The 26,970-nt window shown below is 50.5% G+C and overlaps 1 protein-coding gene across 10 annotated transcripts in view; it reads left to right on the forward strand.

Moving 5' to 3' along the window:
• Atp2b2 (ATPase plasma membrane Ca2+ transporting 2) overlaps nucleotides 1-19,973 on the forward strand; it is a 299,058-nt gene extending 279,085 nt beyond the window's left edge. For 5 of the 10 annotated variants that reach the window (XM_029478492.2, XM_029478496.2, XM_029478501.2 and 2 more), the window contains 9 exons: nucleotides 1,688-1,867; nucleotides 2,052-2,139; nucleotides 4,311-4,417; nucleotides 5,009-5,200; nucleotides 7,132-7,345; nucleotides 8,675-8,886; nucleotides 8,983-9,090; nucleotides 10,646-10,828; nucleotides 19,074-19,973. In XM_029478492.2, the coding sequence (XP_029334352.1) occupies nucleotides 1,688-1,867; nucleotides 2,052-2,139; nucleotides 4,311-4,417; nucleotides 5,009-5,200; nucleotides 7,132-7,345; nucleotides 8,675-8,886; nucleotides 8,983-9,090; nucleotides 10,646-10,828; nucleotides 19,074-19,385 (1,596 nt within the window). In that variant the 3' untranslated portion in view covers nucleotides 19,386-19,973. Of the gene's footprint in view, nucleotides 1-1,687; nucleotides 1,868-2,051; nucleotides 2,140-4,310; nucleotides 4,418-5,008; nucleotides 5,201-7,131; nucleotides 7,346-8,674; nucleotides 8,887-8,982; nucleotides 9,091-10,645; nucleotides 10,829-12,542; nucleotides 12,715-16,223; nucleotides 16,279-19,073 lie in introns of all 10 variants that reach the window. The other 5 variants (XM_029478499.2, XM_085840155.1, XM_029478503.2 and 2 more) reach the window with 3 other exon arrangements.
• Nucleotides 19,974-26,970: the final 6,997 nt, after the last annotated feature.

The following is a 26,970-nucleotide window of genomic DNA, read 5'->3' on the forward strand; positions in this document are numbered from 1 at the left end:
ATGCTTTCCAGAGCCCTTAGTCTCAGCCTGCACTAAAGTCCATGTCTCCTAAAGACCCCATCTCTGTAGGAGAGTTCAGGTATGACCGAAGAACTCTCCATCTGAGAAAAATAAAGGCTCTTCGAAAGCACAAGCCAGTCTAGCTTCACTGTGGATCAGTAGACCCGGGAGGAAGGGAGCACCCATCACCAGGGGTGTGCAAGCAGAAACTAAGCCAACCATCTGCTGGGGTTGCCTAGGACAGATCTAGGCAATGAACAGAGGGATGGAGTCAGATGATGCAAAGCCCCTACTCACTCTAGGACCTTCGAAACACTTGAATCCCTCCTTAGGGACTAAAGTCATATAAGGTACAGGTTTCTAAAAGAACAACAGCTCTGGAGCTGAAGGCAAGTGTGCGGCCTATACACACACACACACAAGCATACATACAGTCACATACACACATTTATCATATACATACATAGTCACTTAAATACACATATATCACACATATATACATCATGCACACACAAACACACACATACATCATACACATGCTTATATACATCCTCATACATCATACATATATAATATGCATATGCACATACATATAGTCACATACATAGTCGCACACACAAGTGCATGCACGCGCACACACACAACTGTGATTCTGTATCCTCATCTCCCCCTCATGAAGATGCCAGTCCTATCCTCATTTCACCTCAACCACCCCAAAGGTACTTTCTCACAGTAAGGGCTTGTCACTGATAAAGCAGCTCAGAGGACGCTGCAGGGTTTAGTCAGACCCTTTCCAGTGGCTTGGCAAGGTGGGGGTGGCAGTGAGGGCTCAGGTCCACTGTGTGCAAGAAGAGTTGGGTGCGGGGCTCACCTGGCAGGCCCAAGATTCTAGCATGCTCTGGGTCTCTGTGCACGGTGGCATGTTCTCTCTTACAAGGACACTTTGCAGCAGGTGCCCCTCGCCATGTCTCTGTCTGCCCCTGTTCAGTTACTCATTCCGGTCATCAGTGAACACTAGCATTGGCTCTGCATCCTGACCACTCTAAGAGAGGAGGCTACTGAGAGGAGTGAGGAGTGAGCCTTGTTGCCTTCTGACTGGCTGACCAGAAGTCAGTGTGTCAATCCAGTCAGCAAAAGCCCAGTGCTTTGTCCCTCTCCGTCCTGTTTAGCATGAAGAAGCACCATTTGCATTTATTCTAAATCTATGCAAATAAAGTGACCTCAAATGCACATGGCTCTCCCCTGACCCCTAACATTGAAAATACACCAAGGAATGGATCATGGACCTTGTAGGTGAAGCCTGGATAAGTTATATGGGCTTAGTTTGCTACTCTCCACTCCTGCCTGAAGCCAGACATAAGGATGGTTTTTTTAGGGTCTTTCCAATGCCCTTTGTCCAGGTCAGAAACAGTAAGTTTCATCTCAGGATAGACTATCATGGTCAGTAAGTAGTAGCTGCCTGGTACTCCGAGGGCTGAGAATTCTGAGACCCTATCAGGTTTAATCAGAGGGTGTTGTGATCAATTGCCTGTCGCAAGCATAAAAGGAAAGCCACAGGTACCATCAGCCTCTCCTGGATAGTTACCTAGGGAGGTTTCTGGGAGAAGAGTCAGCCCTGGGGTTTTTTAAGACAAGGAAGACCTACCGAAATGATGCCCTCCCTCATGGCTCTTACCTTCTCTTACAGGTCCCAGAAGCCATCCGCAAGTGCCAGCGGGCAGGTATCACAGTCCGCATGGTCACTGGTGACAATATCAACACAGCCAGGGCCATCGCCATCAAGTGTGGCATTATCCACCCTGGAGAGGACTTCCTGTGCCTGGAAGGCAAAGAATTCAATCGGAGGATTCGCAACGAGAAGGGGGAGGTACGCATGCGCATGCGCCCACCGCAAAGGCTCTGAAGTGGGCCAAGCTCCAGAGGGGGCCGGGAGGCATGGGCCCTGCATGCTTGAACAGAAGCCAGCTGGTGTGCCCTGAAGAGCCCAGCGACTCTGCATGGGGCTCGATTTCTCTCTGTGACCCCCACCGACATACCACACCCCTCTCCAGATTGAGCAGGAGCGGATTGACAAGATCTGGCCAAAGCTGAGGGTGCTGGCTCGCTCCTCGCCCACGGATAAGCACACGCTGGTCAAAGGTAAGCCTAGAGTAACTGTGGTGATTGTGAGCCCAGAACTAACCCAGCCTAAACCAAGCCCGATTTGCATGGCATTGCAGCTTCCTCCATGTGTGCTCTAGCTGGTCCTTGGCTATGGGTGACACAGGCTCCACAGTGTAGATGGGAAGAGGGCACACAGACTCTCCTTCCCTGGGGGCCTTCCGACTTATTCCTTTTCAGCCTTGAGAGGACTGCAGAGGCTTGGGGATGGGGGTGGAGGAGACATGAGGAGATTGCGAGACTCTCTTCTGATCATCCAACCTACTCTAGGTAGCAGTGGGCCTGGGCCTGGCTGGGCTAGAGGTAGCCTAGTCCCTATGCATAAAGCCTTTGTTGTGCAGAACTTTAGGAACCTTCCACAAAGTCTGCTCTCTCATGGCTTGGCGATATTTGCCATTCTTGCCATCTGAAAGGCAGCCCATCTTCCTCCTCCATCGGGCCCAGAACTTAGGAAGCTGAGACCCGTAGGAAGCTTCCAGCCAACCCTTATGAGCAGACCCAGAGGATGAGAGGTCCCGGAATAGCAGAAGGCTAGAGCACCTTCCCCCACCCCTGTTAGAGGGTCACCACTCACAAAGCCTCAGTAACCCCAGTTACATTCCTGCATCACAGCCCTGGGCCTCAGTACTCCTACTACTCTCTCTGAGGCCTTGACAAGCCTGTCCACTCTGGGTCTCAGTTTCCTCATCTGTAAAATGTCTAGAAGGTGGGGTTTTGACTTCTGCCTGGGATCACCCCTAGGCACCTTAGAGTCACATGTCTTAAACAGCAGAGAATCCCATAGCGTGCTCCTGTACAGACTGTGCTACGGGCCCACCCCCATTACCTGCGTGTCAGGCATGACAGACCTGATAAGACGACAATCAGTTAATGTAAGTCTTCCAGGGTCTCTGAAGTCCTAATAATACCATCTGCAATAGACAGCCATCATCAAGAAAATGTGGGCCTCAGCTAGAGCCTATGGGGTGATGGGCATGTGGGAAACAGGGAAACCCCAGAACCCAGTGCACCCACCTGAATGATGGGAGAAATAAGACCATTAGAGACCATAGAGAGGCACGGGAGGAGGTACCCAGGGGTGGGAGGTGCCCAGGGATGGGAGGTACCCAGGGGTAGGAGGTACCCAGGGGTGGGAGGTACCCAGGGGTGGGAGGTACCCAGGGGTGGGAGGTACCCAGGAGTGGGAGGTGCCCAGGGATGGGAGGTACCCAGGGGTGGGAAGTACCCAGGGGTTGGAAGTATCCAGGGTTGGGAGGTACCCAGGGGTGGGAGGTACTCAGGGGGGTATCCAGGAGGGAAGCCTACAGAGAAGAACATGGTCCACTGTGGGACCAGCTGCTGTGAGGCCAGGAGAGACAGGATGGAGATGTGACCACAAGGAGGCCCCTGGGGAACCATCCATCATAGGGCCCAGTGAGTGTCCAGTGCTGGCCAAAGAACCAGGAGGGTCAGAGACTGACCTGCCAACTCCAGAGTTAGGAAGTTCAAACAGGCTGAGCCAGAGACAGTGGGACTTGGGCAGGCTGGCAGCCAGTGGGAATAGCCAAGATAACCCTGAGGACCAGGCATGGAAGCTGGCCTTTGTAGGGGGTAGTTAGAGGGGATGGTACCCCTTACCTGGGAACTTGTCCCCTGCCTTCACAGGCTGCTGCTGTTTGTCTGCCTGGTACAGACAGAGCAATGCTCACACACAGACAAGGAGGCCAGAAGCCATGGTTTTGACACGAGGGGCAGGCGTGGTTGTGTTCAGTCTGGTTCTTGCCAGTTATCCTTGAAGATGTACAGAGGTCAAGCCCAGTGGGTCAGGATGGCAAATGACATGCTCATGGCCTCCCCACGTGTGACTGGAGTTCCCAGGTGGAGTGTACTGGAAAGCAGATGTGGGAGTCCCTGAAGATGCAGAGAACTCATGGGTCTGGACAGAATAGCTAGAGGGCTGTGCTTCTAGGTAGTATGGCAAAGGACTGTAAGAGCAAACAGTGCTGGAGAATAGGAAGTCCCGAGCCAACCTGGGCCAATGAGGAGCCTGGTGGCTCTGAACAGGCTGAAAAGAGCAGTGATGGAAGGGGCTGGCTGGACAGACAGGACAGGAAGCCATGCTGAGGCTCAGGGCTGGCCATGGGCCCTGATCATACCCCCTTACCCACTAGGCATCATCGACAGTACACACACTGAGCAGCGGCAGGTGGTGGCTGTGACGGGGGATGGGACCAACGACGGGCCTGCTCTCAAGAAGGCAGATGTGGGCTTCGCAATGGTAAGAGTATCTTAAGAGGGCTTCAAGTGGTGTCAGACTGGGTCTCAAAGGCGAGGATAGTCGGCTTGGACTACACCGCTTCAAACTGGCTTGCAGGACTCCCTACAGACACTTAACACTCATCCCTCTCCATTCAACTTGTATGCAACCCAAGCTTTTGAGTCCCAGACTAGCCTCAAGAGGTCTTCCTGGAGGGGGCAAGCAGTGTCCTGCTAGGGTCAGCTCTGTCCTGCTCGGTGCTTAAAGGTCAAGGAGGAATGGGGCAAGGCCAGACTTCCCAGAAAAGAATGTTGGCCTCAGAGGGGTGGTTGTGTAAGCATGTGCATACCTATGTATATACATATACATATACATATACATATACATATACATATACATATACATATACATATACATATACATATACATATACATACACAAGTTTGTATGAGTGTATGCATACACATGTGGATGTGTGTATGGTCAGACTGTGCCAGTTCCTTTGAGTCAGGAATGAGGTGACAGGACTAAGACTTGTGAAGATAAGACTGGCCAGATAGAGCCATTCACCTCTCCAGCTGCCCTACCAGGCTCCTGTCCCTGTCTCCACAGGGCATCGCAGGCACAGATGTGGCCAAGGAGGCCTCAGACATCATCCTGACAGACGACAACTTCAGCAGCATCGTCAAGGCAGTGATGTGGGGCCGTAACGTCTATGACAGCATATCCAAATTCCTGCAGTTCCAGCTGACTGTCAACGTGGTGGCGGTGATTGTGGCCTTCACGGGCGCCTGCATTACACAGGTGGGTCCTGGGAGAACCACACCAAAAGCTGGGAAAGGGCAGCCTTCAGCCTCCAGAACACCCTAGGTTGTTAGCAGCACAACCCTGGGGATGGATCACATCGTGGTGTTCCTCCCAAGACCAGGACGCCATCTTGGACCTCCGTGCAGCCAGTAGCCCTATGCAGTTGAGAAATGAGGCTTGGGGAGGTAGTATGACTCAGGTGGCCCCAGAAATGAGAGATATCAGGCCTCATGACCTGTGAGGCCTGACCCTTGCTCCAGACATTAGCAGAAGCCAGGCCGAGGCCCCAAGGGAGGCCCAAGGGAGACCAGTTGCCCAGACGAGGACACAGAGTCAGTCCTATTGTGTGTGATCTTCCCTCCAGAGCAGAGTGGATTTGGAGAGATGGGGTGGGTGGAGGAGGCAGTGATGCTCTGTCTGTCCAGATCACTGCTGCTGGCCCTCTGCAGGCTGCTTGCCAAGACACTTGGAGCCCCGTAAGTAAGTACCACTTCACAGAGGTAGAGACAGGCTCAGAGAACAGAACACTCAGACACTCACTCTGGCTCCTGATGTCTCCTGAAACTCTAACCAGACTGCATCTCCCAGGAGCTGGCTTTCTGGTCTGGAGAAGGAGAGCAACTTCAGCCCTAAGAGGATCTCAGAGGCCTGGCTCCTTCCAGTCACAACCTGGTTACACAATCCCCCTACCCATAGGGGAACCCAGAGTCCAATGTGCAGCCGTCCCCAAGAGCCACGTGGCCCATAGGACACTGTTTCCTTCTGCGGTGACCTCCATCATGATGATGCACATGGTGGCTGTAGCATTGACCCTGTGTGCCACCTCATGCCTGAGAGTTGGACTGAGGGTTCCCTGTCTGTTCAGGGGGCATCTTTCCTGGTCTGTGGATGTGGAGCTCCCTCTAGTGGTGGTTTATAGACATTGCGTGACAGCTTCCTGGAGACTGGACAGATGCCAGTTAAGAAAACAGGTTTGGAGACAAGGATCAGTTGGCCCAACATCCCTGAGTGAGCAGGGCCACACAGGCTTTGGTGGGAAAATTGTACACCTGACTCCGAGAATCTTGTAATCAGATAAGGCGGAAAAGTAGCAGGAAGCCCAGAGCAGCCCTACTAGGTAGGGTGAGACGGCAGAACAGCCAGGGAAGCACAGAGAAGACAGACAGATGGGAAACAGAGGGTAGGCTTCCTGGAGGAGTACTCCATGGGCCAAGGGAAGATCAAGAACAGAACCAATGCAAGGAGCAGAGGGTTATGGGTGAGCCTGACTCTGTGGACAAGGACTGTAGTTGTGAGCGGTGAAGGATGGGTGGGTCAGCTTCTTCAGTCAGTGTACACAGAGCATGCTCTGTCCAGCCTGGACCTCTCAGAACGAACCTGATAGTGTCTACACTGGTGCACTTGTGGTGACAACCTGTGTCTTAGCATCCTGTTTTGCTTGCTTGACAGACTTCCAACCATGACAGGGCTTTCATTTGGAGTTGTAGTTATAAAAACCTTTACAATAAAGATAATGAGAAATAAGGTGGAATTGGGAGCGAGGTCAAGGACAGTGTCTCCAGGATAGGAGAGACCTGAACCCCTGAGACTGTGGGGCAGAGACTTCAGGGAGTTAAGAAAATGGGTGTTGGCTTCAGACAGGAGGGGAATAGAAGAAGATGTGGCTGAAGTCTACAGAAGTCAGGGAGCTGTGGCCACTGAGCCTGTGGGCCCAGGACTGAGGTGGGCAGTTCGTACTGTTCTCCATAGAAGCTCCAAGAATCTGTCCTGTACATGCTCAGAGCCCCAAACCCTGGGCAGCCTGCATCCCATAGTGAGAACCTGCTGAGACCTTGCAGCGGGTCTGACCCTGCAGCAGGTCCATCCTGTACTCTGTGGCTGTGGTGGCTCATCCTGTGACAGTCTTCTTCTCCCTACCGCTGTCGTAGGACTCCCCTCTCAAGGCTGTGCAGATGCTCTGGGTGAATCTCATCATGGACACATTCGCCTCCCTGGCCCTGGCCACAGAGCCACCCACAGAGACTCTGCTCCTGAGGAAACCGTACGGCCGCAACAAGCCACTCATCTCACGGACCATGATGAAGAACATCCTGGGCCACGCCGTCTACCAGCTCACCCTCATCTTCACCCTGCTCTTTGTGGGTGAGCACCCTCGTCCTCACCCCATCTGAGCTTAGGGCACCAACTTCTGGACACACCATGGCCGACGATGGCTGGCTTTACAGATGTCATTCTGTTTCCCCCATGGGGAAACTGTGACATAGGAGGGAAATGCAGATGGCAGCACACAGGGAGCCAGAAGTAGTCATGCCCTGTCCCCGGCTGGCTCACCTCAAAGCCAGCGGTAGTGTTAGCATCCAGGACTGATGAAAGCTTTCTGTCAGGTTAGCCACTGAGAGCCAAGGTCCTGGGCCAAGCAACCCGTCCCTTCCCTGACGGCTTCTAGGAACTCCTCCTTGCTCCAGGAAGACGTCTTCATGGAGAATGTAGACGTCCTTGGGGAAGGACACACAACCAGTTGGAATGTCAGCTCCTTTCTCAGCTCCTCCACTGAGGGCTAGCTCTCCAGCCACTCAGATCCAAGTGCCTTTGCCTGTGCCTTATTCAGTGCTCCTTCATTAAAATAAGGTTCCTGAGATAATTAGCTCAGAAGAGGGGTTCGTTTGGACTCTCACTCTGAGAGGTCATATTCAGATGACTTGCTGTATTGAGTCAGGGACAAGGCAAAGGGAAGAAAAACTGCTCGCTTCATGGCCAGGAAAGCGGAGAAAGGTATAGACCAGGCCCCACAGTTCCCTTCAAGAGAATACACCCTAATGGCCTGAAATGTCCTGTCAGACTCCACCCTGAAGCGGTTCCACCACCTCCCTTAGGGCTAGGGTGTGGTAGAGCCTTTGCTCAGTATGCCTCAAGTCCCTGGTTCCATGCTAAACTGCAGATAAACCGGGTGGGGTGGTGCCTGCCTGTAATCTCAGCACTCAGGAAGCAAAGGCAGAAGGATCAGAAGTTTAAGGTCACCCCTGGCTACAGTGACTTCAAGAGCAGCTTGTGTGCTTCATGCGACTCTGGTTCCACTACCTCTCCATAGCGCCACAGCCTCGGCACCAGGCCTCAAACACATAGGTCTCCAGGCCACATAAGCTTAAGCTGTAGTGGCTTCACTCAAGGATCTGTGTCCTCTCAGTAGAGTCACCCTTCATAAGGAATGTTACTTTGTAAGGCCGCTGGCATGCCACCTTTCTCAGATGTCCACAGAAAAGGCGACAGGTCCCAAGCCATTTATCCTCTAGATCAGTGATTCTCAGTCTTCCTAAAGTGACCCCTTAGTTCAGCTCCTCGAGTCCTGGTGAGCCCCTACCAGGTCACGAACCACTGCTCTAGAGAAAGGATTGTCTCACTAAGCAGGAATCACTGGCCACACTGTGCCCCGTTCCACACCTGAGCCCCCGGCCCCACCCTCTGGCTTGGCAGGTGAGAAGATGTTCCAGATCGACAGCGGAAGGAACGCCCCGCTGCACTCACCACCCTCAGAGCACTACACCATCATCTTCAACACCTTCGTCATGATGCAGCTTTTCAACGAGATCAACGCCCGCAAGATCCACGGCGAGCGCAACGTCTTTGACGGGATCTTCCGGAACCCCATCTTCTGCACCATCGTTCTTGGCACTTTTGCCATCCAGGTACCCAGCCCCCACTTAACCTGGGCTGGGCAAGGCGGTGGCTCCCCGGCCCTCCGTGCCATCTCCGTGTCTGTCCCTCCGATCTCTGACCTGCAGATAGTGATCGTGCAGTTTGGCGGGAAGCCCTTCAGCTGCTCCCCACTCCAGCTGGACCAGTGGATGTGGTGCATCTTCATAGGCCTGGGAGAGCTCGTCTGGGGCCAGGTGTGTGGCAGGGGAGTTGGGGGAGGGGTGTTGAGCCAAAGGAAGAGGAACTACAGGATTGGTCCTAGAAGTGACATATAGCTACTGCCCATACCAGAGAAGGTCATTCCCAACACTGGGCATCAGAGCAATAGAGTCGGTTCAAGTCTCCAAATGCAGGCCACATGGGTACCAACACTCTGATTGTGACCTTTTATCTGTATTTCACTGCTGCTGGTATTTTCTTTTTTAAATTGTAGCAGTTTCTTTTAACTTAAGTTTATGTCCAAAGGCAATGCTATTATTACTGGCATGACTTGCCAAAGTGGAAGCTTACAGAAAAAAAAAAAAATGTCAGGAAGAGCTGCCACAGCTCAGAACCTGAAGCCAACTCGCTAAAAGGGGGATCATCTATTGGTATCCTGAAGGTAGTGACCTGTGGTGCCAAGCAGGGTAACATGGCCCATCCTGCCATATTAACATGTGACTTGAGGTGGTCCTGTGGCTATCTAGGCATCTCCTAACTTGACCCTGGAACATTCTTTCACTTGGTTTATTTTCTACCTCTTCCCAAGTTCTAGGCATACATACACATGTTCATGCACATACACGCATGCACGCGCGCGCGTGCACACACACACGCACACGCACATGCACAAATGCACGCATATGCACACACCATCACATACATCATCATACTGCTGACAGCTTGAAATTCCAGTCTTCTGACTCGGGACCCTACATGGGAGAAGTGTCTTTATCAGCTCTGAGCTGAAAGGACTATTCCCAAGGTGTCCAGGTATCTAGGTGACATAGGCCTAAGATGATTCTCTTCTTAGGTTGTCCCCAGGCTAGACTAAGAAACCACAGTGGTGGGCCAGGTATGGTGGTACACACTTGTAATCTCAGCACTCAGAAAGTTGAAGGCAGTGTGGTGGGCTACATATCCTGGGCCTGCATCCTGAGAGCTCCCTCAGCATCCAGGCGAATGCACCCATGAGCAGTGAGGTTGATGCCAGTACCCAGCACTGACCCTGAACTCCCAGAAAGCCCGAGTGCGTGGTCCAGCCCTTGCCTGTCCTCACAGATGTAAAGCCTCAGCCGGGGAAACAAGCTTTTCAGGGAAGACTAAGGATGACTGTGTCCCACGCGTCCAGGACTGGCCTCTTCGGTGCACACCATGCTCACTGACGGCCATCCACAGAGGGCTCTGTACAGCATGTACACAATGCCTGCCTGGGTCCTCACAACTCCTAAGCCTTATGGATAGGCGTCCAGAGCTCAGCAGGGGCACATGATTTGTCTTAGGTCACATACCAATAAGGCCTGGGGCATTCCAAGTCACAGTGGCCAGTTCTTCAAGGCCAAGTTGTTCCACTCTGTCCTTTGTGTCCAGTAAGTGGGTGGAGTAAAAAGGCTAATGATAAGACAACAAACAGTTGAGTTAGGATGGGCAGAAGGTTAAAGAGGGAGCTTTTCCTGTGTCTGGGGAAAGAAGCAGGAAAAGAAGGAGAGGGACTCAGGGACCAGGAGGAAAAATCTCAGCCCTGACCTTTGCCTGGTACATCCCTTGCAGGTCATCGCCACCATCCCTACCAGCAGGCTCAAGTTTCTGAAAGAGGCAGGTCGGCTAACACAGAAGGAGGAGATCCCTGAGGAGGAGTTAAATGAGGATGTGGAAGAGATAGACCACGCAGAGCGGGAGCTTCGCCGTGGCCAGATCCTGTGGTTCCGGGGCCTGAATCGGATCCAGACACAGGTATGGGGAGTTCCTAGGGCTGGGCCAGTCTTGGGGGGTGTGGCCAGTGTGTTCCAATGCACCCTCACACTCTGATGTGAGAGCAGGTAGCCATAGAAGCCTTGGAGTGGGCTCAGTGAACGCCCCCTATGCCTGTCATATGGCCTCAGAAGAGCCCTTGCTATCCCTCCAGCCACACACACACATACACACACACACACACACACATACACACACACACACTTCTGCTACAGAAGCAGAGTATGGCCCCAGGAAGAACACTACATTCTCAGCCTAGACAAGAGGAGTTGACATGAGTCTCACCTACCGTGGTTTTCCAGAGGGATGCCCCTGAGAGGAGAGGGGTGGTTATGTGGGCTGAGGTGAGTGTGGGTTCTGTGGTGGCTGGGGTGGCTACCAGGAGGAGCAGACAATCCTGGAGGGAACTTGTCAGCCTGGGAGCTACAGTCATCTTTACAGATAATGCCCACACTCTCTGCCTCTGTAAGCGTCTCCAAGCACTGCCCTTGATCCCACCTAGATGCAGAGCAAAGGTTAAAATCCCAGAGATTAACCTCAACAGAGGTGTCCATGCAAGCCAAGTTTACACATAAAAACATATATGCACAGTGCCTGCTCAGCCAGAAGCAGGCTTCATCTCCAGAACAGAAGTTAGGTAGCCACTGTGTGGCACACAATGACGCAGGAAGGCCACACACACACACACACACACACACACACACACACACACACGTGCACATCCCATGCTCTCCCAAAGTCCCCATGCCTAGGGCAGGTGTAGTTTATGAATGTGCTATAGGATCCAGAGAAGAGATCTCTTGCCCAGAAAGACACCTATAGAGCATCAACCCAGATCCCTCACTCAAACAATCTGGGCAAGTGATGCACAAGCCAACCACTTCGTTTCCATGGACTACAGCAAACAGCTCCATTGGAGTTCCTTGCAGCCCACAGGGACTCATGAGACTCCTACAGCCCCTGAGAGGAGGGTAGGACTACCCTGGTCTACCCACTTGCAATTTAGGGGAGTGGGGTTTTAGACTTGGGGTTGCTTCACAGAGGCCTGGACTCTCCTGCTGTGACCAGGACCCTGGCAGTCCCCCTTTCCTGTGAGGGCTGGGGTAGGTGACATTGCCCTACAGGTCTCATATCTCTGGGGGTAGAGGGGGCAGCAGTCCCCTGATGATTATAATCCTGGATAGGTGTGAGTGACTCTGAGCCTGCCTTCTCTGAACACTGTTGTGGGCCAGGTACCATGGCACTGACACCTCAGCCAGATGGATGGCATTGCCCTTCTGTAAAGAAAAGGAACAGGACTTTCTCAAGGTCACCTAGCTAATAAATTAGGAGAGCTAGGCCTTGGCCAAAGTCAATCCACCCAAAGGTCTCACCATATCACTCTGGCTCTATGCCTGAAGCCACCCTTCCATTCTGACGTCACTGCCACCCCAGCCCCTGAGCCACTATTGAGGAAAGAGGTCACACGCCGCTCCCCCTACCTCCCACCCCCCGCTTGGGATCCCCGGGGCCTACAGGTGGGCCCAGAGCTGAGCAGACATCTTTCCGAACCTTGGAGTGTGTCTGGTATTTTTGTTTTAAGTGGTGTTGTCCTTGTCGCCGTGGCTGCGGCTGTTTGTGACGTTGCGCCCGTCAGTTGTGTAGCTGTGGTGTTCGTTTCTTCTCGCAACTTGTCTCGTTCTCTCCTCCGTTGCAGATTGAAGTAGTCAATACTTTCAAGAGCGGGGCCTCCTTCCAGGGGGCCCTGCGGAGACAGTCCTCCGTCACCAGCCAGAGCCAGGACGTAGCCAGTCTCTCTAGTCCTAGTCGCGTGTCGTTATCCAATGCTCTTTCCTCTCCGACCAGCCTTCCTCCTGCTGCAGCTGGGCGTGAGTGTGACTCCTTACCGCCTCCGCTGGCACTACCAACGCCAGCTCCTGGGCGGGCAGGCGGGCAGGGGCCGGGGTCCAGAGAACATGGTGGGACAGGGGTCTCTGTGAGGCCCACGGGCTGAATGAAGGGCCACTGAAGACAGTGTCATTGACCAAGAGTTCTCAAGCAGTCATGGGGCTAGCTGGGGGTCAGGGATTGTAACCAGCAGTGGGTCACTAGAATTATAAATAGCATTCAACAGGTCTGAGTCTATTAAAGGGTCACATTGTAGTCAAAAACGTTCCATAATCCAAAGGGTTCCAGTCCCCCTCAGGACCCGAGGCCAGAGGATGGCAGTCACCAAGAGAGGCACAGGACACCACTCAATCTAGTGTCTTACCTTGTCAGGAAGAGCTTGGCCCTTGAGGGAAGGTCTGACAGTGTTGAAGCCTCTCAGGGGTCACAGTCACAGTGGGCACTCAACACAAGAGGGACCCTGTGGGTCAAGCAGTCACTGAAGGTCAGATGTCACAGCCAGGAGTGTTGGAGCACTTCAGGATCACCTGCATCCCCCCACCCCAATTCCCCTCGTACACTGAGCACATTCACAGCCTTACCAGCCCTTCTCCCACAGAGTGGAGCATACTGAAGGCCTGACCCCTTCCTGGTAGAGACAAGGCTCCTGTGCCATCTAGCTGATCTCAAGTAGAAAATAGTCGGGTACACACATCTTGCACAAGTGCCAGCTAGTCCCAAAAGAGCTGGTCTAACCTTGGCATCCTTTTCTTATATGAGAGGTAGCCTGGAACTTTCACCTCTTCTTCATCTTCCTTCTTCCAACCTTGTACTTGCTAGGCAGGTGCCCTGCCACCTGAACCAAATCCCCAGTCTTTTCTTCCTTTTGCCAAACATATCTGCCCATACCACTGCCTCTGACCTACAACTTCTGGTCTCTGGCTCTTTCTAGTTCTTTGCTGCCCAAGGCCTCAGGCACCCAAAGATTCCTCTATATTTCCTATCTGTCTCCATTCGAGCCTTCTCAAAGTACATAGAGCCCCAGTTTTAGCCTCCTAACAGACACAACATGTGTGTTACCCCAGCCAGCCTTCAAGTTCTTTGATGAGAAGCAGACTCCACCTCTTGATACATTCTAAAGTGCCCCTGCACCCATCCCAAACCAGGACACCCAGCATCACACTCCCTACCGCTGAGCAGGGAGGCTCCGCATACAGGTTCTTCCATTCGGGCCCTCCAGCTCCAGCAGGATAAACAGATCACTAGGAGCCTGCTGTCAGCCTATGCTGGTGTCCTGTGACCATCCCGTGGATGCTGCCCTCCCTGGTATAGAGGATAGCTAGGAGGTCCAATAGTGTTTTCCCACTGACATAAAATTAGTCCCAGTGCAGCAAAGGCACACCTAAGTACATGGTCTCTGAGTCCCAGGATTTCCTTTCAGAGCAGACATCCCTCCTCACCTTTGTGAGTGACCCATGCTTTCTTAGTTGACTTTCCCTTCCTCCCTGTCACATCAATCCAATTCTGGCCTTGCTTGGCATCTCCCATCTTGAAGTGTAGTCACTGAGTGTTCCCATGAAGATATCCTTGTCTGTCAGCGGCTCCTGCATCACCCTGAGTTCTGACCACCAGGAGTCTAGCTTCAGGGCACATCTTTATTCTTTATTCGTCTTGGTTCACCTCTTTCATACAGCATTCCCAAGCACCCACGTATCCTCTAAGTTTACCCTTGAGTCACCCCCTAGCTTAGCACTCACATTCTAGAACAAAGAGCCACTCTCTCATCCCAGCATCTTCTTTCTCACTCTTCCTTCCGCACCCATATAGAGCCATCAAGGAGCCTGTCCCGCCCTCACTCCTACAGGCAGGCCTGTGCACCCCACACTCTTGTCTCCAGATAAACTGATCCCGCCTTCACTCCATGTAACCCTAACTTTAGAGCAGTCACAGGAAGAAAGCCTAGGTGGGGCTCATCTACCATCTTGGCCCGTGATTCTTCATTCCCTCTCAGGGCTGAGAAAGGTTGGGCATGCCCAGCTCCCTCAGTGCTCCCCACTGTCACCTCCCCAGCCTCCTTAACAGGCCCCCACTGGTACCCTCTGCTCTCAACTCCAGTTTGTAATCCTTCATCTCATTGAACCCTTCGTTGGGTATGACCATTCCTCTGTGGAGTGCAGTCTCCTAGGAGGGCTGCCATCTGTGTGGTTTAAAGAGGCAATCTGATCAACGAGATCACAATTCGGATATCAAATCGGCATCCTGTCATCCTCTGCTTATGTCGTTTCTGTCTTCTGCTCTCCTGGGACTCGGAAGACCCTCTAGATATCAGGCAAGGTCCCTTCAGAGGACAAAACTCCTTCTTCTGATAGGAAGAAGGTCTGATAGGCAAGACAGGAAGCAGAAAGAAAGATGGGCTACCAGGCTCTGCAAGATCATCCCAGCAGAGGACAGGCCACATGCCTGTTGAGGCAAACCCCAGGAGTTATCTCTTTCTTTCATGTCATTAAACGTTGATCACAAAGGGACAGGATAGAAAAGCTTCTATGAGAGAGAGCCCACTCTGCACCCCTCCACGGCACAGCTGTTAGATGGCCCCAGGTAGACAGTATGCATGGGGAGACATGCTCAGTTGGGATGGGACCAGAGCATTTGGGAGAGAACCCAGGACAGTTGCGAGCTTTTTTCATCATGACTCAAAATTGAATTTGGGTTTCCACCCGGAGATTCAAGGCCACACCACTAATGCTGTGTACTTGAGCCCTGCTCAGCAGTTCCACTTCCTTCCCTTCACGTACATCTCACCACAAGGAGAGGAGGCTTCCCCAGGGTCACCAGATACACCACTTGGCCAAGACCACAAGCAAGGGGGGCAAATGGGAGTATGTCCTAAAGTTCTCCATACACCTCTTTCCAAACAGGCTTGACTCAATAGCACAGAAGATGGCATTAGATCTGGGAGCCGATGCTGGTGCCCACAGCCTTCCAGAGGAGAAGGAGCACCCCTTCCATCACCCTACATGGGGAAAGTAGAGAGGCTGTATCCACTGGTGTTCCTCTAGCCCACAGAGTCAGTGTACCTCCACTGGTCAACCAAGTCAGCACCAGGTTCATCCATCCAGGCCAGCCTCCTCTTCATCCTCCTCAGGCCCCTCGCTTGTCTCAAGCCATCTCTGTCCTCCACAAGCCTGAAGAGACTCCACAATGAACATTGCTTCAGCCCCACTCTACCAAGGGCAAGGCTCTACACAATACACATACATACACACACACACACACTCAGCCCCAAGTGCCCCCATATCACCTCTAGACTTGGGTTTCAGGAACTGCCAGTGTGTGCAGCATTCGTGGTGAGGAGCCATGCAGACAGTGGCAAAGAGGAAAGCTGGGTTTTCTCCTTAGCATTCTGGTAACGAGTTTGGTGCAAGCTTGGGTTGGCGAGGAAATGGCTTGCTTCTGGGGGGAACCCTTGAGCTCTCCGACTGTCTGAATATTCCATGTCTTTGTTTCCTAGAGGGCTAGAGAACCCTGGACACAGAGTTCAGCAAGAGAGAGTGAAATTTAAAGAGGTTGTGAGTCTTTACCCTTGAGCCTGAAACGACTGTGAATCAATCCCAGACGCTTGGCTTCCTTGAAGCCGGGTAAACATTCGAGTATGCGGAGCCCACCTCAGAGAAAGGCTTCTGCCTCCCCAGAGACCCCAGTGGCCAAGAGCTCCAGGTCCCTCAGACTGTTGAAAGCAAACTTCCACAGTCCCACCCAAGGGCCTGCCTTGTTCCCTGCCCCCACACCCCCACAAGTCTCCTGTCCTGAGACCCCATCTTTAGAGCAGGCAGGCCGGGGAGATGGAAGAGATTTTTGCTTTTGTTTTTGTTTTTTTTTTCTTCCCCTATTTTTTTTTTCCATTTCAGCTGCAGAGAAAACCGAGTGGAGTCTTGGGATGTCCATGGCGGGGTGTCCCGAAAAGTCTTGTCCCCACGGTCCTGTCCAGAGCAGTTCATTCCTTCTGTTGTCTCCATGCCAGGGGGAGGCAGGGAGGGGCCTCATCTCATTGTGTGTCGTCCCTCTGCGTTGTCAGTCACATGACGAGGGCTTGCCACTGTCCCTTACCTTCCTTCATACGCTAGGCATTCCAGCCAGCCAGTGTCATATGGCAAGTCAGCCTCAGAAATCAGAGCACCAGCTAGACAGATACAGGGACAGGACATTTGCACTCCCATTTTGCAGATGAGGAAGTTGGGTTTTGCCTAGTGTTTGGCTAAGCACGCAGAAGGCCCTGGATTAGATTCCCCAGTCCCCAAGGAAATCATTCTAAGAAATAGAAACAAAGAGAATAAGAAGTTCAAGGTTATACCCTGAGGCCAGCCTAAATTATATTAGACCTTCCCTTAAAGCAAACCAACAACAAAGAAAAGATTAAGCAAGCCAAGGCTATACCTTTTTACAATTATTATTTCCAAGGGTTCGATAGCTTATTTATTAGTTCAGAAAAATGAACAGTCCACAGAAGCTTCGTAGGAAATCCACAGACAAAAAGAGCTGAGAGTATCACACGGAACAGCAGCACTCAGCCTGCCTGCCTTCACTGGCTCCAGCTTGCCAGCTTCCCTGGATTTTAGCAAGCAGAGTTCTCTGGGGTCACTAGTGTTGTAGGGAGAAGGGACAGAATGATCTTCAGAAGACAAGTGGAAGTTGTAGCCCGGAGAAGGCTGGTGGCAAAGGAGGAGAGCTGACTGGGGAAAAGAGCCAGACAGCACAGCCTGAGGGGGGAAATGATCAATGGCAGCACGTTTAGAAGTGGAAAGCCATCCGTCAGCTGTGACACAGGCTCAGCAGTCAGAGCCATCTAGAACTTTCTTCTGGGAACAGGGATCTCCCTCACCAGGCCCACAGAGGAGTTCCCTGGCTCAGCTGAGCTCGAAGCTGGGACTCCAAGGACCTACCCACAACTGTCTCTGGCAGGCTTCCTGCCCCACCCCCCCATGGCCAAGACCATGTGACACTTGGCCAGTCGATAGCATTGGGCCATCTTGTGTTTTCTCTTTTGCCCTCCTCTGAGCCAGCACTGGGAAGACAGCAGGAGATATCTTTATTTCAAGTCCCATCGATCCCATAAGACACAAGGCATGTCCCTGTCCCCCTGCCCCCTGAAAGGCAGTTTAGAACATGACCAGATAGGTAGTGTAGCTCTCTATAGCCAAGGCATAAAGAATGGCCAAGCCAGGACTTCAACCTGGTCCTTCTTATTCCAAATCCAGGGCTCTCTGCACCAGCCTTGGAGACCAGAGGCCAGGCTCCTCCCATTTTTAGAGGAGAGAATAAAGGCCTAAGGACCTGAAGTTCCTGGCTTACTCACTATGGTGCAATGCCAAACCCTTGACATCCAATCCCCCGCATCCTAAAACCTGAAGGGGATCTCAGGGTTGGCTGTCCACTTCTGGCCTCCATCTTTTATTTTGTTTTATTTCGTTTTTCTTTTGGGTTTTGTGTTTTCAGAACACAAACAGAGCCATAAACCCCAAACTCCAGGAAACAAGGGAGCGCCTTAGCAAGCTACAATGGCTGGCCAGGGCTTTGAGCCCATACTCGAGTGTTTACCTCCCAAATGCATGAAGGAAAGAGGCGCTGGGCACAAACAACTTCGTTCACATTGTGCAGGCTTCCAAGTGTAGCTGTGTGTCGGTGTGTGTGCGTGTGGCCCCTGACTCCTGTGGCATGCTCCCCACCCCCAACGTCCTGTGTGCGGCTCCTCTGTGCTTCTCGGCTGCTGCAGCCCTGCACCTCAGAAAGCCTTCCCTGGCTTTGCTTTGCTCTGCTGCCTCGGCTTGATGTCCCCTTCTCTGTTTGGCCCTCGTGTGTCCTCTCATCCCACCTCATCCAACCGTCTCTCCTTTCTGTTCCCTCTCCGTGTGACCTGTAACCTGTTCCATGTGGTTTGGTTTCTTAACTGTGTGTGGTTTTTGAAGATTCACTTTTTTTTAACAAATAGACTCTTTCCTACTTCCCCTGCAACCCCCAAGCCCCCTGCATGGTCAGACTCTGCTGTGACATTAACAAGGCTCAGTCTCTCACTAGGTCGGGTGCCCTTCGGAGTGGACCATGCTCCTGTTTACAACTACCCCAAGCATCTCTGTGGTGGTGCTTTTATAGTCCCCACTAACACCATAGTTCTGACCCAAACCAAAGCCACTTAAAAACCAACTCATGGATGCCTCCCCCAAGCCCTCTGCCCTCCGTCCCCATCGATGCTCATAACACCAACGACTGTGGATCCCAGCCGCCTGCGTTCCCTCCCCTCCCCCAACCCTCCTCCAAGTCCCCAGAAGGGCTCAGCCCACTCCTGACCAAAGTGTTTCCCTTGCAGATCCGCGTCGTGAAGGCGTTCCGTAGCTCTCTCTATGAAGGGTTAGAAAAACCCGAGTCTCGAACCTCCATCCATAACTTCATGGCTCATCCTGAATTCCGGATCGAAGATTCCCAGCCCCACATCCCCCTCATCGATGACACCGACCTGGAAGAAGATGCCGCGCTCAAGCAGAACTCGAGCCCGCCGTCCTCGCTCAACAAGAACAATAGCGCCATCGACAGCGGGATCAACCTGACGACCGACACGAGCAAATCAGCTACCTCTTCAAGTCCAGGGAGCCCCATCCACAGCCTGGAGACGTCGCTTTAGCTGAGGCCCCTGTCACCTGGCCACGCTCATGGACCCGCCGCCACCCGCCTCCAGGCGCACACCCTTCTAGGCACCAACTCCCTGACACAGCAAGGAGCACTGGGCGGAACCCACACAGCAGAGAGGGAACCAGACCTTTCTCTGGCAGCCATGCTGTTTGAACTCTTTTTCACTCCTTAGGCCTTGGGCGGGGTTGCCCTGGGGTCATCTGGAGCAGAGAGTGGCGTGGATTTTTTTCCAAAACATAAAAAATAATAATAACGAATTAATTTAAAAAAAAAAAAGAGCCTTTCCAGGCTCCAGCCCAGACACGGACCAGCCATGCACCCGCCGGCCACCGTGGCCCCAGCATGAATGTACCTGGACACTATTAATCCCCCTCCCTCATTTGGTTCTTGGAGGGTTAGGGAGGGGAGTTTTTTGTTTGTTTCCTTAGGCGGGAACTGCAAACAGGAACTGGAACAGAGACTACTGTTCATTCAGTCCACTGGTCTATGAGGTTTCAAATGCTTGCCCAGCATGGTCTCAAATGTCTAGATTAATTTAATAACTTTTTGAAATCACAGAGTAGGTTTGCACCAATGAAACCCAAGAACTCCACAGACACTCACGAGGTTATATCCGTTTCTTTGTATCTATATCAACGTATACTTCTTGAAGACTGTATACGTGCGTATAGATAAGTAGATATTATATATATATATATATACATATATATACATGGATATATAAAGTTCCTTTGCCGGCATGTTGCCTTGTTTCTGCTTAAATTGCTCTATTTTAACTTATGTCCTAAAAGAAGAATGTAATTTGTTTACAAACCTGTAGATAATGTCTTTGGCTATTTGTGTGGTTTAAGGACACTGGTGGCCAAGATGCTTACAAACAGCTCGGGCCCAACAGACACATCCCCTGGATTGCATCCTTGAAGTTTTACGATAGCCATGCTCTGATTTTTGCCTGCTATTTCCGTTCAATAATGTCACTACTATGGGAAGCTCAGGCAGAAAGCCAACGGCTCCCAAGGATCCATCCTGAGGAGCTAAGCAACACGCTCGCTCACTCCACCGTAGACAAGGGAGAAGAGGAGAGAAGGCTTCCCGGGTTTGCAACACGGCCGTCCAGGTCTGGTGACGTCAACGTCTGTAGTGCACCCGGAGAAGGAAGGCTTTTCTCTCAATGAAACTCGCTTGAGTTTACAGAGAGCATTTCAGAACTGAGTTGTCTTTGGCACTGTCTGTGAGTCAAGGTAGTGTTCAGATATTACAAATGCTATTGTGTTGAATTTTTTTTTTTTTTTAGTTAGTAATTTAGAAGTTTCTTTCCTTATAAACGGCAGCATAGACACTGCTGACATACTGGATGAGGGTTGGTACGGCTTGCTGCTTTCATTTTTTTTTTCTTTTTGAAGAAGAATAGCCTTTTTTCTCTGCACTATTTAGATCCGAATGAATCTTATAATGTGTACATGGAGATGTATTCAGTGTGATTTTTAAACCAAATTGTCTTCCTGTAGTTACAATATATACTGTAGCCTTTTAACAGCAAGTCCTGCTTTCCCAGACAGAAAGCCATTCTGATATCTTCCCATATCACAGGTGAGAAAAGGTGGCTATCCCCTCCCCCAACAATAACAGCACTAGTTATCCCACTTAATAAGAGCTTGTCTGTCGGCCTCTTACTGCTAAGCACTTTGTGGGTCTCAGCTTTTTTTCATAAAAAGAACTTTTGTATTTAATACAAAGTTTGCTTTGAGACTTTTCAGCATACAATCTTTTTCCATAAACTTGTACAGTGCAAAAGACATTTTGAATACCATGACCGATGATGTCCCGTGCTTCGAGGAAACCAAACACTTTCCGCCTCACTTGTGAACTCCATCCTTCACTCTCTCCCTTCTCACAGTCGCTCCTCCTCGCTCTTCAGCCTGGCCCCCCAGCCCTCCTCCAGGCCCAGAGACCTCTTCACTAAACAAGATGACAGCCACTTGGGAAAAGAGCCATAGTCAGCTGGGAGGGCCCACGTCTGGATGGCTGTGAAAAACTTGAGTTCTTGGTTTGGGCTTCAAAGTCTGCCCATCCCACCTGGCCATAATCTTTCTATAAGGAAGAATATCTCTGAAGGATTCTGAATGTATCCAGGAATGAGAGAGAGAGCTACCTCTCCAGCAGGTGGACCAGCCCTAGATGTACTCACTGGATTCCAGTACAGATACCACCAGAGCCAGTCCATAGTACCCCTCCAAGGGAGGGAAGGAAACCCGGGGCTGCCTTGGAACAGGATAGGTTTTTAGTTTGGTTTTGTTGTTGTTGTTGTTGTTGTTGTTGTGTTGTTGTTGCTGTTGTTGTTTGATTGGTTTGGGACTTTTGGTGGGGAGTCCTTTGTCACATTTTTCATCCTGCCCTCCTTCATTCAACCATACATCTATGACCTCATTCCATGCCACCAGGGTTCTTGCGCTTAACAAACTGGGGTCCTCGGGCTTTGGAACCAGGCCTCCAGGGCAAAGAGGAAGGGGTTCTCTGAGCAGAGCCAGGTTCTCAGACAAGGAGCAGAGGAAACTAGCAAAGAGGCCTGACATTAGCGCTGGCTTCCCGGTGTCAGGAATGAGGGATAGCCTATGCCCCAGCCCCTCACTCTCACACTCTTCCATACACACACACACACACACACACACACACACACACACACACCTACACAGGAGATGGTTGGTTTGCAGAACTCACTGTAATACACAAGCTTGCACTTCTGCGTCCTATATCTAGCAGCATGGGATACGTTTGGCAGTTCACCCCATTAGGGGGTCAATAATTTATGACCATTCATCTGTTTTTATGAATTTTTTTATCTAGACAATAATTGTAAATAAAGAATTCACCGTCTCTGCTCATTTAATACTATGCAATGGTTATGTTTTCCATGGCTGGCTCTTCTGGCTCACATAGGTGTTTCTGATGTGTCTATGGTATTTTAAAAAAAAAAAAGAAAATCAAGCAGAAATAGGAAATCTACTCTTTTCTAGCGTGGCACCGCCCCCTTCTTTCCTGTCCTCTGCACTCTGTAAGTGCATCAACTCCCTAGCCTGTCAGATAACTGAGAAAAAAACAGGTGAGCATCCACAGGGGACCTGAACTTTGGCTCTAGTTACTTCAGAGTCACCCATCTGTGGAGGGGTAGGGAGAGGCTCAACTTGCTGCTCCCAGCTATCCAGGATTGAGGAGCAGCCTCCATGTCTCCACCCACCCATGCTCTCCTATCCTCAACCCAACCACAGCAGAGCTGACTGGAGGGAGGTGCCCTATTTCTGAGAGTGGATGTGGCACTGGCTGCTCCCAAGCCAAAGCCCATCCTATCCTGGGTCCTCTGGTTAATAAAGAACCACTGTGTCCCCATGCCTGTTGAAAAGCCACCTTTGCCTTCTCCTGATTTTTTACACAGACTTCAGTCCAACTCTAGAATTTCTCTTTCACTCCCTTATCTGGCACCAACCACATGTTCTAATTACTGTCCCTCTCAAGCATGTTAGTGTACAGCAGGGGAGTAAGTCCCTCTCCCTGTTCACAAGATTTCCCCACCCCACCCCCATCTGTTCTTCTGAAGAAATACTAAGTTTTGCCAGATCCTCCAACCATCTCTTACTCCAGACTCTGGCCCCTGTTGCTGTATGTGCCACCCCCACCCCCATTGTAATCACTGTCCATTGATATCCTCTCTGTGCAGAATTCCTATGAGAACAGACAAAGAAACACCCTGAATTCTGGGAAGCTATCAACTTACTTGTCCCCTAAGCCCCAGAATTGTCGAGAGAGACCACCAAGCCCCACCTAACAAGTCATCTCCTGTGGTTGTCCCAGAGCAAGCCCCCATATGCTCCTTGTCTGGATGGGAAAGGAAGACTTCTCCCAGACCCAGTACTTGGACAGAACATTCCAACTCATCAGACCCACACAACAGAGGGACAGAGGGACAGTGGGACAGAGGGACGTTTTCTGTCTGCCTTTTCTAAACTGGCTTTTGGTCATTTTATTTGGGTTATTGGGAGTCATCTCTTATTCAGAGTTTTAACACCTTTGGGATACAAGAATGTCTTGCCTGGATGTCGTTGCACCCTTGATGTAGCTATAGGAGGTTGCCAACTGAACCACACACTGACAAGTTTTCCACCCAACTCTCTCCTGCTCTAGTACCTGAAGCCCCACCCTTGGAGAACCCTAGGAGTGAGGATTCTTCTAGAAGCACCAAGGCCACAGTCAGACCCTAAAAGTTCCCATGTGTTTTCCAAGGTCCAAATGAAGCCCTCTGATTTAATATAGAGATCCGACCCACCCAAGGCATGGGACCCCAGGCCCTGGGTAGCTGCCATCATCCCCTGCTCCCAAAACAAAAGGTTTGAGGCTGCTTGGGCCCTTCCAGGCCCTTGGTCTGTTTTGTAACGTCTGTGGTGCTCTCCCTCCAGGGCCCCTCCTCTCGGGGGGTCACCACACTCTGCTATCTCTCGTGTGCACATCTTTTATAACGGAGTAGCGAGGGAATGGTGCCGCCTCCAGCTTCCATAAGCTGCCTGGGCTCTGGGGGGGCTCTGGGACAATCGGGGCTGGGAAGTGACTGTGCTCTTATTGTACACTCTTTATTTCTCTGTATCTCTGGCTTGTGCTCTTTGTAACTAACAGGATTTGTCTGCCTTTTCAACACTATACTAAGCAATAACAATAAATGCACACATGGAAACGCAGGCATGGTAAACATCCCAAGGCCTTTTTCCGAAGGACAGCTGGGTCCCCTCTCTCTATGGATTTGAACCTGGGGAAGTCTCTGGTTGGGAAAGACATTTTGCTCTAGATCACATCTTTGAGCTCCCATCACCTGTGGGAACTTCTGTGAGTCATTAACCCGTCTCTGAGGGAAGGCTTGGGAGGAAGGGTCTCAGGAAGAAAAGAGTTACTCAAAAGCAAAGTAGCAGGGAGAAAACTATGAATGGCCTGGCTGTTGTCTGGGATAAACCAGAGGAAGAAGGCAGAAAGTGTGGACACAGATTATAGGTGGCAGCCCTTACAGAGGTGGAGGGAAGCCAAGAGGATCCTGGTACCCTAGTGTTTTCATTTATATTCTATTGCTGTGACAAACCACAATGGCCAAAAGAAACTTGAGGAGGAAAGGATGTATTTGGCCTACATATCCTAATCATAGTTCATCACTGAAGGAAGTCAAGGCAGGAACTCAAACAGGGCAAGAAATGGAGACAGGAATGGAAACAGAGACTATGGAGGAGTGGTGCTTACTGGCTTGTTCCTCCTGGCTGCTTTTTATACCTCGCAGAACCACCTACCAACCACAGTCGGTTGGGCCCTCCCACATCAATTCTTAATCAAAAAAAAAAAAAATGCTCCAACAGACTTGCTTAGGGGCTGATTGAATGGATGCAACCACTCAACAAAGTGCCCTTTTCTCAGATGACCCTGACTTGTGTCAAGTGGGCAAAACAAAACTAAAAACAAAATTAAACAAAACTAACCAGCATACCTAGGCATTTGAATCTGGCAAGCCTCTCACAGAAAAGGAAATATGCCAGACTGGGAAACAAACACCAAGTTATAGACACAAAATCCTAGCTCTTCACAGGCTGAACTGGTCCCCAGGTCAAGTATCAGTGGCTCTGTCTAACTTCTGAACACAGTTTCAGTTCCAAGGTTCATTTAATCCAACATCAGTTTTCAGAGTAGGTATTACAGGTTGAGCATTCTGAATCTGAAAATCTGGAACTTTCTGAGTGCCAACATCATGCCACAAGCAGGAAACCCCATGCCACCAAACTTTGCTCTGGGCACAAAATTATTAAAAAAAAAATATATATATATATATATATATATTCCAAGTATATGTAAAGAATGTGTGTAAGCATATGGAAAGAATGTGAATTTTCTATTCAGACTTGGATTCCATCCCAGAATATCTCGTGCATATGCAAATGTTCACAAAACCAAAATGAAGCACTGTTGCTTTCAAGTATTTCAGATAAGAGATCCTGAACCTGCACTGTGCTTCACTTAGCAGAGAAGAAAGCCACTCAAAGAGGTGAAGAATGAGCCCTTAGAAGTAGGAGATGAGGTGCTGACAACATTCCATCTGTAGCCAGAGTTGGCCCTCTAAAGCTTGATCATGCCATGTCTTTCAGTCTACCTGCAAATATCTTAAGTTGCTGTTGCTTATCCTAGATCCTCAATGTCTTAGGCTTCAGAATTTATACCAGGAAATTCCCTCAATAACAGTGCCTTATATTTACATGTAAGATGCCCGTTGTCAACATTTTTCACTGGAGAAAAGCAAGGCTCAGAGAAAAAGAACTTGGCCCAATCAGTTGAAGGATTAGTGATGCAGCTACAGAGGGGCCTGCGCCTCGAAGAATAGAAGGCCAAGGAGCCCCCTCAACTTTCTTTTCTGTTTTACCCTAAGTATCATTTCCTCAAATCCCTGCAAAAGTTCTCCATTGGAGGAGGAAAGAGATCTCAAAAGCGCTGTGGTGGTGATAGCGAGGGCCAGGGGGGAGGGCGGTGTCAGGATATAAGGCTGCCACTCTCCAGGCCCCTCTCCAAAAAGCCTTCACACTCCTTGAGTCTTGGCATCTTGCTGGTAGCTATCTTCAGCCAAGGTATTCAATTCCAGTTTCAACATATGATCAGAAAGATTTTTTTTTTCAAGACAGGGTTTCTCTGTAGAGCCCTGGCTGTCCTGGAACTCACTCTGTAGACCAGGCTGGCCTCCAATTCAGAAATCTGCCTGCTTCTGCCTCCCAAGTGCTGGGATTAAAGGCATGTGCCACCACTGCCCAGCAAAAGATTTAGCTAATGGGAGTGGAGGTTCTACTCTGGGCCAGTTGGCTTCTAAGTGTGGTGGGGAAATGTGACCATGTGCATCTGAGGAGCTGCCCTGGGGCTCTGTGTTCCCCTTTCAGTGCTGTGTAAACACCAAAGCTAGGAACAAGAGTTTGGGGAGGTTCCAGTTGCTCTCCCTTGAAACAATCAGACTCCCAGGGACTAGAGACTCTCTGTCTTGCCATCCCTTAAGAAAACTGGTGCATTTATGTATACTATCATATCATCTGCTAACAATTTGACTTCTTCCATTTCAATTTGTATCCCCTTGATCTCATTTAATTGTCTTTTTATTCTAGGTAGAACTTCAAGTACTATGTTGAATAGATAGTGAGAGAGTGGTCAGCCTTGTCTTGTCCCTGAATTTAGTGGAATTGCTTTATCCATCAACGTAATTTACCATATAAACAAACTGAAAAAAAAAAAACCCCACATAATCATCTCATTAGATAATGAAAAAGCCCTTAACAATATCCAATACCCCTTCATGTTAAAAGTCTTAAAGGATTATGGATACATGGTCCATACCTAAACATAATAAGGCAATATACAGCAAGCCAATAGTCAACATCAAGTTAAATGGAAAGAAACTTAAGCAAGACCTAACAAAGCACTAGCCCAGTCTACTTGAGAAATTAACCTTTACGATGGTCATGATAAGCCAGCGGGACCCAGAACCCGCAGAAAAGGAGGGTGAAGCTGTAATGACTAGTCAT

Source organism: Mus caroli, unplaced genomic scaffold (assembly GCF_978045245.1).
Source record: "Mus caroli unplaced genomic scaffold, Mus_caroli_1 scaffold_7, whole genome shotgun sequence".
NCBI lineage: Eukaryota > Metazoa > Chordata > Mammalia > Rodentia > Muridae > Mus > Mus caroli.